The sequence below is a fragment of the Gouania willdenowi genome, chromosome 16 (assembly GCF_900634775.1).
Source record: "Gouania willdenowi chromosome 16, fGouWil2.1, whole genome shotgun sequence".
Lineage (NCBI taxonomy): Eukaryota > Metazoa > Chordata > Actinopteri > Blenniiformes > Gobiesocidae > Gouania > Gouania willdenowi.
The window spans coordinates 38,458,175-38,474,850 of record NC_041059.1 but is presented as its reverse complement, the minus strand read 5'-3'; the positions used below and the strand labels follow the sequence as shown (position 1 = coordinate 38,474,850).

Genomic DNA, 16,676 nt, shown 5'->3' with positions numbered 1-16,676 from the left:
ACGATTTATTACCATAAATAAACGTGGGGGTGAAAGTAACAAGTAACTTTTACTTTTAGTGCCATTTAATTGAACTATTTTTTACTTAAGTATTTAATGTATGACTTCCTTTTCATTTTCAATCAAGTAACAATACTTCTACTTGAGTAGGATATATTATTACTCTTCACACCTGAATCATTATGATACATGGAGAAGAAGTGTTTTCCATTCCTCATAGTGTTTTACACTGAGTACATCAGTGTTCAATCAAAGTCTAGTCATATGGTGGTTTTGACCATTTTGAGAAGAAATAACATTGTTTTAAATGACGTTTCGATAATAAAATGTGTCGTAAAAGCGCAATAGAAACACTGGCACATTAGACGTGAAACAACAAAGGAATACAGAGAGTTCTAAGGAGGTTTGGAACGTCCATCTTCCTGCAGCGAAGTTTCACAAGATGAGATTTCACGGGAGTTTGTGAAAATCTGTAATGGAAACCAATTTGTGACGTCTTCAGAGTTTGGTTTGACAAGTGAGAACGTTTCTTCTGACGGAGGTTTTGCTGAGACATGAGTCAGTTTCAATGCTTAATTTGTAAATCATGAGATCTCAGAACAAACACCGGGCGTTGTTCAGACAGTAAGAGAGGCAAGACAAGGCAAACGTATTTGTACAGTGCATTTCATACCCAAGGCAACTCAATGTGCTTTACATGATCAAAAAGTGCAACAGAAAACATTCAACAGCTTAAAAATCGATAAGAACATTAAAATCAGCAGCAAAAAACAGTTAAAATCATCAACAAACACATGACATCAACAACATGACCAAAAATCTCTCTCTCAATCATACGCAGTAGAGAAAAAAAGTTCCTTAAATTCTGATTTAAAAATGTTCACATGTGATCCTGACTTCAGCTCTGCTGCAGTTTGTTCCACTTTTTTGCAGCATAACAACTAAAAGCAGCATCACCATGTTTACTGTGAGCTCTGGGCTCCACTATCTGACCTGTGTCCATAGATCTGAGAGACCGGCTGGGTTCATACCTGACTAACATGTCACTGATATATTCTGGACCAAACCCATTCACACATTTATAACCAGCAGCAGAACTTTAAAGTGTATTCTGAGGCTGACTGGAAGCCAGTGTAAAGACAGACAGAGAGAGACAAAGATGTCATGGAATACATTTCTTAAAGCGCCTTTTGTTAACTAAATGGGCCAATGATATCACGTGAACACAACCAACCAATTAACCTGTGTTTAATAAAAGAATGATGAATCAGCGTTAAAGAAGCACAGACAATCACTCTGAGTGACAGCTGTCACGTCTGTTAGGTTTCAGCAACAAGTACAGCGCAAAATCACAGCTAATTTCCCCATTCATCACACATGTCACTATACATCCAGAACACAAAAGCCCTGCAAATACAACATATTTACAAACTTTCACACCATAACTTCTCTAATAAATCAGCAGCTCAGCAGAAAATGAAAATAAAATGCGTGCTTACCTTTTATTTGTCAAAACAGCCAAAAAACAACCATGGAGAACTTTGTATCCTTGCAACTATTTCCATATTTCACAGCCTTTCATAAGCCTAGAGTTGTAGGTTGTTGGTTCTCCTGCATTAGCATCATTGCTACTGGTGCTGCTACGAGCTAAGCTAGTTGCTAGCTAACTGCTGCTGCTCAGCGATATCCACAAAAACAAGCTTGGACTTGCTTCACTTATTGGCATAAAAAAGCCATTTCTTTTTGCCTTTTTCAACTGTCTCCCAAGCAAAATAACACTTTAGAAGTAGCGTGGGCGTGGCTTGACTTTTGTTCTCTCTTACTCGCTCTCAGTTTTTAAATGGTAAATGGACTTGATTTTTATAGCGCTTTTATCACCACACTGAAGCAGTCCCAAAGCGCTTTACATATCAGCTCATTCACCCAATCACTCTCACATTCACACACCAGTGGGACAGGACTGCCATGCAAGGCGCTAGTCGACCATTGGGAGCAACTTAGGGTTCTTTGGGTTCAGTGTCTTGCCCAAGGACACTTCGACACATAGTCAGGTACTGGGATCGAACCCCCAAATTCTCGATCAGAAGACGACCCTCTACCACCTGAGCCACGGTCGCCCAGTTGTGTGTACAGTGACATTTCCAGTGATTTCAACTCATTATCCAGCCATCCATCAAATGGATGGATGGATGGATGGAAATTGAGGTGCTGGATCCAATTAATTAAGTATCGTTCAAACTCTGGCAGATCCCAAATTCTGTTGGAGCACAAATTAAGCTCTGGTCGGTTTGGTCTGACCAATAAGGTTTTCCTGACACCTCGTACCACACTCTGAGACCTGAGGATGTCCCAAAATGTACACCGTACAAAACATTTCTATAGTTGGGTTTCTATTACCCTTGGAAAGTTACAAAATCAAAATAGAGCAAAAAAAAAAAAAAAAACTGCAAATGGAAACACCTGAATTGTCATAAGGAGGAATTTAAGATATTTCCATATTAAAATGTATCACCAAAGCACAATGGAAACAGTTCTCCGCAAATACACGTCACAGAATGTGATGCGTCTGATCACATGACCAATTATCTCTGAGAAAACATGGAGCGGTACGTGTGGACAGAAGAGAGACCGAGACATGTCTTAGCATTATACTTAAAAATGGTTAGTGCCACATTAGACGTGAAACAACAAAAGAATGCAGAGTGTTATAAGGAGGTTGGGAACGTCCATCTTCCTGCAGCAAAGTAAAGCGGGATGAGATTTCACGGGAGTTACAAGGCTCCAAATCAACATTCGTTCAACACGTTGAAAACGCATTTGTATTTTGTCGAAATTCAGAAATATCACTTTTACTTTGCAAAAAACTGTGATGGAAACAAAGCTATTGACACAAATTGAATGTCACATGTTTTCATGGGATTTTTCTCATTAACCAAGGCTGAGTGTCTAGTAAGTTTAGTAAACTGATTATCTGATTATCTGATTATCCATGTGTGCGGAGGCACAGGTTGGGTTTGAGGTTTGAGCATCTAAACCACGAGGGTCAAACTCATTTTAGTTCAGGGGCCGAATACAGAAAGGGCCACAGATTATAGAGGAGAAAACAAGCATTTTCAACATTGATGTGCCCTTGTTTGCACTTGTGGGTAGAAATGATATATAAAGTATGTATAAGGTTAAGACAATAACAAGGCAATAAGTGGCAGATATCAGTCCCTGCAGGATCTTCACTTTAAATGTCCTTGATTTTGTGACCAATTTATATTCAACTTGGGAACATTTTGTGTAATAATTTTCAGGAATAAAGAAAGAATAAATGGAGGAGCTTTTTGGGGCTCATCCATCAAGTCAACAAAATGATGATCAATTGTTCTATGAATCTGTGATGAAGTCGACTCACAAAACAACAATAATCCAAAATAGGTATGATTTTATGAAATTGTTACATTTATGGAAGATATAGGCCTACATAAGGTTGTAGACATGCACATGTACAACCACACAAAGCATTCCTAGGTGAATGAAATGTGTTGAATAAAATATAATTTGGCTTTTAGAGAAGGAGGGAATTGTCAGACACATCTCATATTTCCTTTCCTATCCACTGTTCCTGAACCACCGGAAGTGTTTAAGTGGTGGCCATGATAAGGAGCGTTCAAAATCTCTTTACGCTAAGGAAAGGAGGCTTATTGCTTCCTTTATAACCTCCTTTAGCCTAGGAAACACTGGTGCATCCTTTACCAAAGCAGACTTGATAATGCTGACCCACAATTCCTTGTGGCGACAACATTTAAAGCAACCCGCACACCTGAGCGCTTACGGAAACTCACGATGACCAACAAATAACAGAGATCATGTAATTTACCAATGCAATAATATTCCTTAAACAACTTTAAATAAATAATCTAGAACCCATATATTACTATATGTAGACATATTATCAGATTATAACTGACATAAAACAGACACTCTGTGGTTCAAGAAAAAGAAATCAGAGACATTTTTAGCCACATTATGTTTTATTCAACATAATTCATATTAGTGAGTTGAAGGTGAGAGATCAACCATTCTCAATGTGACGTTCTTTTAGTTTCACTTTTGTTTTTTCACCACGGCAGATGTCACTAACCTAACGGATTATTACATCACCTAGTGGAAGTGCATCTGATTGTCAAAACAAATGCAATCGTTTTTTCCTAACTCCTCTCCTAACACCTTTCCTTAACCCCATGACATCATCCATGGGGTTAAGAAAAAGTGGATAGGAAAGGAGATAGGAGGGACTATACAGACATAGCCCTTGTCTTTCTGTTCCCAGGTATTCCTTCTCTTGTCTCTTCTTCCCAGTGATGTCAGCGTGTTTGGGTTGTGAGTGATTAGCTGCCTCATGTTTTCCACCCAGGTGTGGCCCGTTTCCAATCAAGCCTCCCTCTCTATTGAACGGAGTGTTTAGACACTGAACGATTGCTTGTTAATTGTTCATGTGCTGCAGCGTTTTCGTCCCCTACTCCCAGTTTTTCTTGTACTTCCTTCTGTCTTTTGGATTTGGGTGTTTATTTGTTTAGCGTGCCTGCTGCCTCTATACCTTTTCTGAGATTGGGTCCTCCACTACCATATCCACCAGGCGTGACGCAGAAGTTGTTGGAGTAACTCAAAGTTGTGAGTGACATTCATTCAGATTTCTGCTTAAGTGAACCTGCATTGATTAGGTTTCTGCTTCTGACGTCTCTTTCTCGAGAATTTATCCAGAAAATCTATAGAAATTAAAGTTGACTTTATGTTTAGGTTTATTTTTTCTGACAACTTGTTTTTTTTTTTCCCTTTGTAATTGAATTGTTAAGAAAGAAAGAATTATTTTTAATGTTACTACAAAAAGGTATTTTCATTAAACATCATAGTATCAAGCTATAAGGCAAGTGGTGGCCTACTGATTATGGAAGTGGACTTGTAACCAAGGGGTTGCTGATTCCTCAAGGAAAGAAAAAATGGAAGCAAAACGATACAGTAGTTTCTGCTTATAGAAAAGAGCTGGAATTTACATTTTGATTATACAAATTATCCAGTTGGAAAAAATGTATTGACTGGCCTTCATTTCAAGTTGAACTAATAATGCAAAACAATAAATATATTAAGTCCATGCCAATAAAATCCATTGTGTTCTTCTAACTTTCCCGCAGCATGGGAAGAACATGCAAATTCCACACAGAAAGGACCCAAGCGTCCACCCCAGGGCTTGAACCCAGAACCATCTTGCCGTAAGGCGGACATGCTCTATTTGCCAATGCTTGTAAATCCAAAAAGCCGTGCAGCTGTGCTGTTTTTGGCTATTCTCCCCCGGTACTTAAGTCAGTCACTGAGCGCCTTCATCCCAGTTACTCACTGTGGGTGGAGCAGCCCTGAAATGTAGGTGTTCCCATTCAAATCTGGCTTCATGCGCATTCTCACGCAGCAGCAGCTGTAATCACTCAGCTGCTGCTGCTGCGTGATGAATTAAAACTCTGACAGATGCAGACTTCTGTCCACGTTGGTCACAGTGATTCATCTATTTTCATACTATGTCCAACGTAAAGTCACAGTTTGATCCACTACAGAGTGAAACAAGCTGTCATATGCAAATGAGGATGGACCACAAACTGTTCCCACACATATTTTAATAAAGCTCAGCTCAGGTCGCTTTAAACTATTTATATTTAAAACTACGTATTATGCAGGGGTGGCCAATCCTCAAGAGCCACTATCCAGCATGTTTTAGATGTTTCCCTCTTCCCACACACCTGATTCAAATGATTAACTCATCATCAAGCTCTGCAGAAGCCTGATAACCATCCTGATCATTTCAATCAGGTGTGTTGGAAAAGGGAAACACCTAAAACATGCTGAATAGTGGCTCTTGAGGACCAGGATTGGCCACCCCTGGTATTATGGAAGCCAATAGTTCTGTTTCACTGCAAACATCCCTCTGTGTTAGGACGCTCTGTGGCCGGGTTATTTCCTCATATCTCCAGCGCATCTAACTCGGTCACACTTTACAGCGATGATGAAGATGATGATGATCAAGGAGAGATATTTTAACTGTAGCTCAGTCACACTGCAATAATCTGATCAAATCAACCTGTTACATTGTTTATCAATGAAGGTGTTTCAAATTAAAAGTGGACTTTTTCATTTTCACGGAATTCAAATAAATTTACAAGCATTAGGAAAACTCCATAATCCGTGATTTCTAGACAGACCCAAATGACATCACCTTTCCTTCAGACCACCTTCATTCACACATACGTGCTTTTTGGCTCCTTACGCGCGGTGGGCATGTCAGCAGCCTGGACCACAGAATACGTGTTGAAGAGAAGCGCGAAACTGCAGGCGCACAAAAAAGCGCTTATGTCCAGACGGGAGAATAGCTAAGTCACCGTGCGCAAGTTTATTCTAAATTACTAACTGCATTAAAAAACGTCATTTATTTAGGTTTTACCAACTAAAAACATTCATTTAACTTGGTCCAACTACTTTTATTCAGTTACAACATGTTGATTTGTTGATGTAATTAGATACATGAGCTCCACTCTGATATCATTGTTTGTTACTGAGCTTGTTGTTAAACAGTAATAGAAAAACACACAAATGATGAGTAACTTCTTCACGTTAATTCCGCTCTACGTGACACAGTCATCAATCAGTCAATTGGTCTGTATGTGATCTTAATCGTGAAAAGCTCGTTCCAAGTATGTTCAAAGCGGCTCTTAATCATCTCAGAGGTTTGCGGAAAGTGAGATGTCTTCTGTCTGAGCCTGATGCAGATAAGTTAGTCCGTTCTTTGCCGTCCACGAGACTAGAATACTGTCCATCGCGCTCTGCTGGACGGGTAAACAAACTCCCTGAATAAATCATGACTGGTCCACAAGTACAGCGCCAAAGTTTGAGATCTTCAGGTAAAGGCCAAGAATTCTTAATTTTCAAGGCTCCTTTTCTCTGACACTCACCCAAAGCCTACTTTTACGTCCATCAATCTACATAAGGCAAATTGAGGACTAAACTCAGTCCACATGAGTCTTGACACTGTGGCCCATGTCTGTGGCCCGTACGATCACTTAGACCAAAGTGTTCCGTCCCTGCTCAAGCAAACAGCCCATGAATCACTTTCTCAATAACCAAAGCCAAAGGTGAGAAATGTTGGTTGTGTACTCACATCTCTGTCACGTTCTCACCCTCCTGCGGGGTCAGCAGTGGGATGCTGCTGATGCCATTGGGCTCCAAACATGTAAGCATGGTGAAGGAGCACCTACAAGCCATCGGGCATCCTGCCCAGGCCGGCGCCGGGGTCAGGGCGAGCAAGACGAGTGCCAGGAAAAGCTGGGAGGCCATGATGAAGGCAGAGAGTGTGTGTGAGGGCTGCTCTCTGAGCTCGGTGTGGTGTTTGATCACAGCAGCAGCAGCAGCAGGCGGAGGGCCCCTCGGGACACGACCACACTCAGCCTCTCCTCTTCACCCCGCTGAAGGGAGGAGCAACCCAGCACAGGTCACCAGACACCAGAGGGAGGAGAGGGGGAGACGGTCATCTGCCACAAACATGACACGATAAGGAACGCAGCACAACGACACCGTCAATAATCACCACTCCATCATCTTCCAGTGGAAGTATTCAGCCACAACCACTGTTTCATTCAACCTAAAAAGTCTATTTGTTTAAAGAATGACCAAAAAACTAAATATCAGCACATTTATTCAACATATAAAGTACTTTTTTGAAAGATTTTGTACCTTGAAGCCATGTAAGGCTGATATGACGCTAAGTCGTTGATTCTGGTGTTTTTAGTCATTTCTTAGATTTTCCTCTTTCTTGTAGATTGTGTAGTGCTTTCTTCTTCACCTTTTCTTTAATCTGGTTTTATTTGGACAACACAAGGATATGTGATGGAGCTCCTTCAGACGTGGATAGTTGTTATTGAGAGCTCTTGTTGTGCAGCCGGCTTCACTGTTTATATATGAGATACCACAGAGATGCTCTGCACCACAGCAGAAAGGAGGACAGACAGTGGGAGGACATTCAAGATGTTTAGGGTGCTTCCTTCACATATACCTCTTTGGTCCACACCAGGCTTTGTGTCCTCGGTTAGTTGATATGTACTCACAGGATTCTCACTGGTCAGTTCTGGTCAGACGGCCCTAAGCAGGCCAGTGACCATTGTACACTGATAGCATTCATCAAGGTCTCAACCTGAGGAGGCTCTGCTATGTTATAACTACTGCTATCAGCAACATACATAACTCTGAGAGCACTGAACAGCAGCAGATTCACTGACTGGCCTGTTCCCCAAACCCCTTTGATCAATCAAACCGGGTGTCCGGATCTGACCAGCAACACTAAATCTGGACTGTCTCATTCATCCAAACCGCCACAACAGTCTGTTTTCAGCTTATTCGAAGTCTGGTGTGGACCAAATATAGGACGTGACGTTGAAATGCAAATATCATTGGGACAAGGAAACATAAACAACAAAATTGTGCATGAGTGTGTTCAGTAAATAAAAGCGGTACAGGGACAGACGTGGACGGACAAACTAAAAATATCTGGACCGCAAAGATTTAGCACTGCTTCGTTTATTCTGACCAAAGTGTTCTTTTCTTCTTCGTCTGAGTGTTGACAGTATTACACTCAAGCAAAAAAGGAGGCTGGATTATTGTGTCTAATAGACAAGCAACTGTTTTGCCCACGTGACATTGTTTAAAAAGTTCGGTGCACTTGTTTGGTTTAATTTGGTGAGCAATGTGAGGATGGACCAGACCAATTTGGAATGCAACAATGCTGCAGATTCACCGCCTGAACTGCACAGAGTCCACCGACTATATGTGAAAGCACCTTTAGAGGTGGACAATCCACTGGAGAAGAACCCGTTGCAGCTAAATACAACAACCCAAACTTTACCAGTGTCCGAGTTGAGCAAAATGAAGTAGCTATTTCTCCTCCTGGCTGTTCTACACAAGGACTTTTAAAGAAAGACTAAACATCTAGTATTATAGATTATTTTAATAGAGGTCCCTACAGGTATCCTTTAAGGATATCTTAATACAAATACTGTCTCTGATACCGTGGTGTGGGACTTGCTCCGATGCCACAGAAATAATGTGAATTTATTTAAATAATGAGGCAGTTTGACGGTAAAAAAAAAGCGATGTCAGCAGCTTTGTAAATACATGTAATTTTGAGTCAAATAATAGCAGAAAAGTCTAAGAGCGATGGTGGAAGTGTTTGAAAGAAAGAGACGTTGGTTTGGAATTGGAGCAGTAACACTGGGATCTCAGCCAGTGTTAGGGTTGAAGTGGTGACCATTCAACCTGGTGACTGACTTCTACTTGCACCGCTAGATACTGTGGCAGTGGAGCAGAGCAGTGCATCGACATTCTGACATAATTGAATCATGAGGAGCCTAAAGATTCCCACCCCTCCTTGTGTCAGTGAGTTGTCCAGTCTGAGAACTGGTGCTGGGAAAGTGCTGTGGGACGTCTCTGAGTCTCACTGGAAGCTTCCTTTCTCTGCACTAAAACCCACAAGTCTTTAAGCAACAGGAACAGCCTGCAGAGACGCACTGCCGTCCATCACGTGTGTTCTTTACATGAGTGGAGCCGCTTGGCACCCATGGGACAAATAAGGAGCCCCACCCCTGCTGCACAGGAGGAAGGTTATAGTGTCGCAACCACAATTACTGACCATCCGCTGAATGGCCTTTTTTTTGCTGCTGTCATCAGGATTATGTGGTGGCTTAATTACTCTTCCTTTTAACGTTGGCTTTTGGTGGCCTGAGCTCAGCAGAATGTTGCGCAGGAACAGGACGCTTATTCACGCTGGGAGTGCCTGAAAGCACCACAGAGACCAGGGGCTGAGCGCAGACGCAACGGAGGCATGTAAAAAAAAAAACACGTGCATTATCTGTGATCAACGCTTTGTGTTTACTTGATGCACTTTATCAGACAAACCGTGGGAAGGACTGGAAGCATCTCTGGGCGGGATCTCCCTGTTAGAGCCAGACGTCAGAATTATGTTATTGGAGAATTTACCTTTAAAGAAAGAAAGCACACTGCGTTAAAATGTCTTTGATGCATTTTAATAGAACTTGTACAAGTTCAAACAAAGTTGGAGAATACAATCTAACGTTGATTCAGAAAGTTTGCCTACTCCAGCAGTTGTCGATTGATCCTTTATACCATGTACTATCAGTGATGTATTGATTGGTCAAAGTCTAATCAAATACTTAGCTTCAGATGACATGACAAAGGTCACTTTGTCATCAGCAGTGTAAACAGGAACTTTAGCACTGTGTGTGCACAAAGTGGTGTCTAAAGTTAAACTGAATATGTGTGTGAGTATTATTATACACATGATCACTGATTATAACCATCACCAGTTAGAACATTACCAATTAGAACCATCACCTGTTAGAACTACTACCTGTTGGAACCATCACCTGTTAGAACTATTACCTGTTGGAACCATCACCTGTTAGAACCATCACCTGTTAGAACCATCACCTGTTAGAACTATTACCTGTTAGAACCATCACCTGTTAGAACTATTACCTGTTAGAACCATCACCTGGTAGAACCATCACCAAGCAATTAGAACCATCACCAGTTGTACTAATGTGACACCATAGACGTATTCAAGGACAACCTGCAAATACTGCAGATTGTTATGAACATTACTTAGACTGTATCTCCTGTTGCTATGGAAACAATGAGCTACTTCAGTTCCTGGTGACCTCAGTTGAATCATGTGGTTCAGGTCTCCATGTTCTCTCTCATCCTCTGGCCGCCCTTGGATACCCAGTCCCTTTCCACGTTCACGGCTCCTTCTCCCAGTGATCCCAGTACATTCTCATCCATCCATCACCTCATCTTTAGATTTACTCTTACCAGGAAATCCTCAGGATGCATTTGAGGCCAAAGGAAGATGTCTAACATGTTGGAGATGTTAGACTTAGACAGTCTTAGAGACGTAGAGGCATCGCTCAAATCGGCATGTATCAATATTGCGTTTTCTGCCGAAAATGAAAAACTGATTAAAAAAAAGCCTGTATTGGAGATCCATGGTGTGACCTAAGGTTAGTTTGGGACTTAAAAGCCTGCGTATTGTGACAACCTCAGTTTAAACCTCACATCCTTTGAAAATGGTGAAGATTCAACTGATGACGGTAACCTCATTACCACGCTGGCTTGTAATGGGATTAGCCTTTCTGTGCATTGTGGTGATTGATGAGCGCCGTAGGGGTTAATTGCCACACTTGGCTTTTGACTCAATCTCCCGCAGTCACGCCAAAGATGAGAAACCCCGATTAGAGCAGGGAGGGAGAACGAGGGCCGAGCAACCAGCAGCATAGAAACAGGGACCAGCTTCACTGGTTTCAGGATTATTTATTTTTTATTTTTTTATTTATTCAGTTTATTTCCGACATGGTTACATTCACTTTATTTTTTATTTTTATTTTTTTTTACATTTTTTGTACATGCCGAAAAAGGAGACGAGAGAAGCAGTTTGCTTATCTGGGTCCCGTCCCCTGTTTTACCATCGCAAATTTACATGGGTTTACATGTCTCTCTGGTCAAACATTCTTGAGTTGTTCTGAACAGTCCTTTCTTGTGTATTCTCATCTGTAGTCAGTGTTGTCTTGTTTTTATTCCTCTTCGTCTCTATCGTTGTTCATGTTGGCCTTGTTCCCTGCCAGACGTTGTTAGCATTCCTCCAGTTCAAGAATAGTTCCTCTTTCGAAGTTGTTTGGAAGTTTTTTTTTTTTTTTCCCTTTTCATCCATAATGTCACCACTCGGGAATGTCTCTTTTGGACACACAAGTTTGCAGCTTGTTTTGTCTCTACGTGAAGGTTAATCCAGCTGTTGTTAGTTATATTGGCAGTGTTGTATTTTCCACTGTTAGATTTAACTTGTATAAACACATTATTATATCTTAGTTCATAAGCAAGGTAGTAATTTCATTGTATTATATCTTAGTTCATAAGCAAGGTAGTAATTTCATTGTACAGGAAAACGTGTTTCTAACTGCACATATGACAATAAACACTTTGAATTTAAATTTAATGTAATCCTTAATCACCCCACCACCTAGCAATTGAAATGAGTAAATGACAGACCTTTTTTACTCTTGGTTTCCACATTTAATTCAGTCTCCGTAAAATAATCACTGTGAGTTTTGTTTCCAGTGTTTATATAGATCTGGGTCCAAATCCATGATTACCATCAGTAATGTTGTTGTTTAGGTGGATCCTTCGTATTTTCCCAAGTCTTCCATCGTTTTGATGAGGATTGGTTTTCCGTCGTCTTCTCCCAGTAGTGTGATGTAAATCCTGCAGTTTCTTGTCCAAGTCTTCACAATTTTTCCTCCTTTTTTTATTTTGCGTGCCTTCCATGCAATGCTTGCATTTTGTTTCGTCAGATTTTCATTGATGTACACCTTCGTTCCCTTGAGTTTATTTCCTTGCTTCAATAGTTGTCCTTTGAATTTCATATTCGTGAAGGTTATTTTTACAGCTCTGTTATCATTTTTCTTTGGCAGGAGATGGCAGGAGTTGATGTTGTCAGGGTTCAGGACAATGTCCTTCGAATCCAGGTAGTCAATGACCTGTTGTTCAATCGATTTTAAGAATTAAATTCTTAATCATCTATGATCAATCGGCGCATATTGTGTTCAGTCGATATCCATAGAAACATATCGATGGGAGTTTTCATGAAAACTAATCAGTTTACATAGAAAACATCAGGTTTTTCCTTCCTTCCTTATTGATTCCTTTATATTTATTGATGCAATTATTTATAAATAGTTATATATCTCTGTATCCCCGCGACCGTGATAAACGGGAATAAGCGGGTTTGAAGATGGATGGATGGATGGATATATCGCTGTATTATTATTATTATTATTATTATTATTATTATTATTATTATTATTATTATTTCCGCCCTTTCAGGGATATAAATGTCTGTGTTGACCAAATAAAAGTCAGATAAAGTCTTGTGCAGATCTACCACAGTGTCACTTTAATAGTTACATAATAATAATGACATTTTTAATTTTTTTTTGTAATGACTTTAATCAGAGAAGGATTAGTGCCGTGTAAAGATGTAGGAAGTGCAATATTTGACAAAGCTCAACCAATCAGAAAAAAAAAAAAAACATGAAATAGAAATTAGTAACGACAACCAACCAACCCAAGTTGGAGCCTTTGACGCATCATCATCCCGCTTTTTCACAATCAAGGAAAAATAGTCGGAAATTGTGGAATTCCTTTTCTGAAACGGAAAGAGCTATATGACACAGAATATACCCTCACATGTTTTGAGAGAACATCACACAATTGCGCTACATTTATGTATGTAAAGCTTGAAGCAGATTGTGTAGCTAGTCTAGCAAGGACACGTCAATTCTCATGAGATTTTGTGTGATTTCAGTGTGCAGATCAAGACTTCCTCCTCCCCGCACGGTGACGTAGAGCCAGAGGACGGCCCGCCCTCTGAAAAGTCACTTTCTGAGTAACTCTACACAAACAGGCTGATTTGTGGCCTACTTATGCATATTCATGAGTAGGCGTGTCTATAGACGGGTTACTGACTTCCTCCTCCCTGGCCCGCCCTCCTCCCACCCGCCCCGTAGCCGAGCTCATGCTGCTTTATAAACACAAGACAGAGAGTGGGGGCAGGGTTTTTGCAGGTACATACATAGACTGTAGAAAATACATGCACTGAAATGCTCACCTTCGTCTGTTTACATGTCAATCACGGCAGAGAGCTTCCTGGAGGTGCGGCTTCTCCAGCTCAGTGCTATGTCAAATTTGTCATCAAAGTGGGAACGCGTCATCAAATTGTAGCGAGGTGTTTGTGCTCACCCTGTAGTAAGAAAGGAGCAAATCACCCTCTAACTAACGATTGAGGGAATCAATGAAAAAAACACTTTGGCCATGTGTCTGAAGCCCTAATAGACCTTTATCATGTTTAAAGCACAGAAATGTTAATTTACCATAATATGGGCCCTTTAACTCAAATAATTGCTCACAAGCATTGAAACAGGGTGCTTCTTGTTTGACCCCCAAGTTTAAATATATCTCAATGGTACACTGACTCAAAAATGAAGCCCTCTAAGCTCTTTGCTATGATGTATTAAAACAGTTCATCTTAGCTGAAAAGAATGTAAAACTTATAATATCGAGATGTTAAATACTTTGATACACTTCACATATTTGACATAAAGTGGTTCTCAAATTGTGGGACATGCCCTCATGCAAATTGATTGATTCATCTTTGTTGCAGTTTTTATTTGCACAAAAATAACTTTATAATTTCTGTTCATTAATAATGTGATGGCACATTTGATGTCATTTCTATGTTTTGAAGAAAAATAATTAAAATGTTTACCTTTTTCAGTGAACGTTACATTTTTTTACCCATTTCGTTGAGATGGGAAGGCTGAAAAATAATAATATTTGTGAGCGAGTTAGTGACCAATCACAGGCTGTTTAAGTGTCACATGTTGTTTGTTGGTCCTCTTTTCCAACCTCCAGGCCTTGGACAATGTGGCACCTACTCCTATGGAAACGGTGCATTGTTTCCACTCACATTTGATTTTATCTGTGATTTAAGTTTTATTGAGTTGATATTACACACTGATATTACACTGCTGGCAGAAAAACAGTGTTTATGACGAATTATGGGGATGAAAGGCACAACCAGTCTGAACTGCAGAGGGTTAAAGCCTGTCCTGCTGATGTAAACACTGGCGGACGCGTGTCACACGTGTCTGATCTGATCAGTACAAGCTGATGGAACAAGATATGCAGAGTGGACGGAGAACCCTTATCTACAAATCTGGACGTCTCAGGCCTTCCTTCAAACTCCTGTCAGACTAAGTCCTCCCCGGCCTGATCAATAAAACATCTCAGGTTCTTCAAACGCCACTCCCATTTTCCATCTGTGGCTGGATCACCAACACCCAGGGCCCCCCACTCAGTGGGCCATGCATGTGTGTATGCGTGTGTGTGGGGGGTGTGTGCAGTCAGTGTATACACAGGCAGGATCAATACTTAGAATAAGATGTGTAGCCTACTGTAAATATGTATATGCTCTAATCCTAAAGTGTGTGTTTGACCAAATGAAATGAGTAATCCTACGATCAATGTGTGTGTGTGTGTGTGTGTGTGTGTGTGTGTGTGTGTGTGTGTGTGTGTGTGTGTGTGTGTGTGTGTGTGTGTGTGTGTGTGTGTGTGTGTGTGCGTGTGCGTGTGTGCGTAACCAGATCTCAGCTTCTCATTAGCAGCCGCACTGAGACCTCAGAGAGTGGAGCAGTAACGGGAGGAGCTGAAGGAGGACGAGAGTCAAATCTGATCCCTCTTTCTCTCTTTTTGGGCTTTTATTCCTCTCATTTCTCGCTACATTAAGGTTTAGTGATGGCCGGCGTGCATGGACATAGAAAAGGAGGCGGTGGGAGTAGATTCCAACAGAAAGTCCTTATTTAATGAACTCAAAATTACAGAAACAGTCCAACAAAGCACTAAAAACAGGTGGACAAGAGTAGAAACAGAAGAAAAGCTGCATTCTCTGAGTCTACCTTTGGCTCCGCCCAGCCTCAAGTTGCCTTGAAAGCAGCATCAGTGTTGTAAAAAAGTGCTGTAACAGAGATGAAGGAAGACACGTTATTTCAGTGTGTGTGTGGTGCCGCTACTGGTTCCACCTGCATTTGTAGGTGAGTAAAACGCTGGCATTACAGTAACACCTGTCTGTCGTACAGAGTTTTCAATAGACCGTTTGATTGTTTATAAACGTTGACGTAATTTGTTGGGCGGGGCTTAACCTGGAGGCAAAACCACAATTGTCTTCTTTTTTCTGAGCACGAGTATCTGCTGGAATCCTAAAAAACTTTAATAATTTGCGCTAAGTAACATTATTCCTCCTATTCTGGTACCCAAACACACAACAAGACGACATTCTAAAGCTGTAACATTACTAACCTTCACAGTCTTTAGCCAGCGGCGTTTTCTGTTTTATCCTCCTGCCACGTCACTCATGACGGGGGCCATTAAGGGGTCTATAGATTTGTCATGTCATGCCTTTGCCCACCCTGTCAGGTCTTCATCTGAGTCTTTAGTGTGACAGCCTGATGGCAGATTAGCAGGAGGACACGCACGCACGCACGCACGCATGCACACACACACACACACACACACGCACACACACACACACACACACACACGCACACGCACACGCACACACACACACGACGGAGAGAAGACAGTGTCCTTTCTGATCCAAACAACCCAAAATGTCATCACACAGTGAACCCATATCAAATTACCGTGCACACATTCAAATTGGTTTCATTTCAGGTCCCAGTACTTGAACGTGTAATGAGGGTTTGATATTTCCTCCCACTGGAAAGAACAAGAACACCTGGTTAGTAAAAAACTGGGAGTAGTGGGAAGAAGAAGCATCATTTCCACGATATACACTGTACATACATTTACTGTCAAATATATGAAACATTAACACATTTTCCTGAAGCTTTCATTTGTCAATATACAATTATTGGATAATAATAATAATATTAATAATGAAAATAGTAATAATAAATAATTTAAACACATTTTAACAGTACTTTAACAAGTTTAATAGATAAAAAATAGAA

The 16,676-nt window shown here is 40.8% G+C and overlaps 1 protein-coding gene across 2 annotated transcripts in view; it reads right to left on the bottom strand.

Annotated features, from left to right (window-relative positions):
* Positions 1-7,407, bottom strand: part of ntrk1 (neurotrophic tyrosine kinase, receptor, type 1) — an 82,705-nt gene extending 75,298 nt beyond the window's left edge. For both annotated transcript variants that reach the window (XM_028470637.1, XM_028470638.1), the window contains exon 1: positions 7,187-7,407. In XM_028470637.1, coding sequence (XP_028326438.1) covers positions 7,187-7,362 — 176 coding nt within the window. In that variant the 5' untranslated portion in view covers positions 7,363-7,407. The remainder of the gene's footprint in view (positions 1-7,186) is intronic.
* Between the last annotated feature and the right edge of the window lie 9,269 nt (positions 7,408-16,676).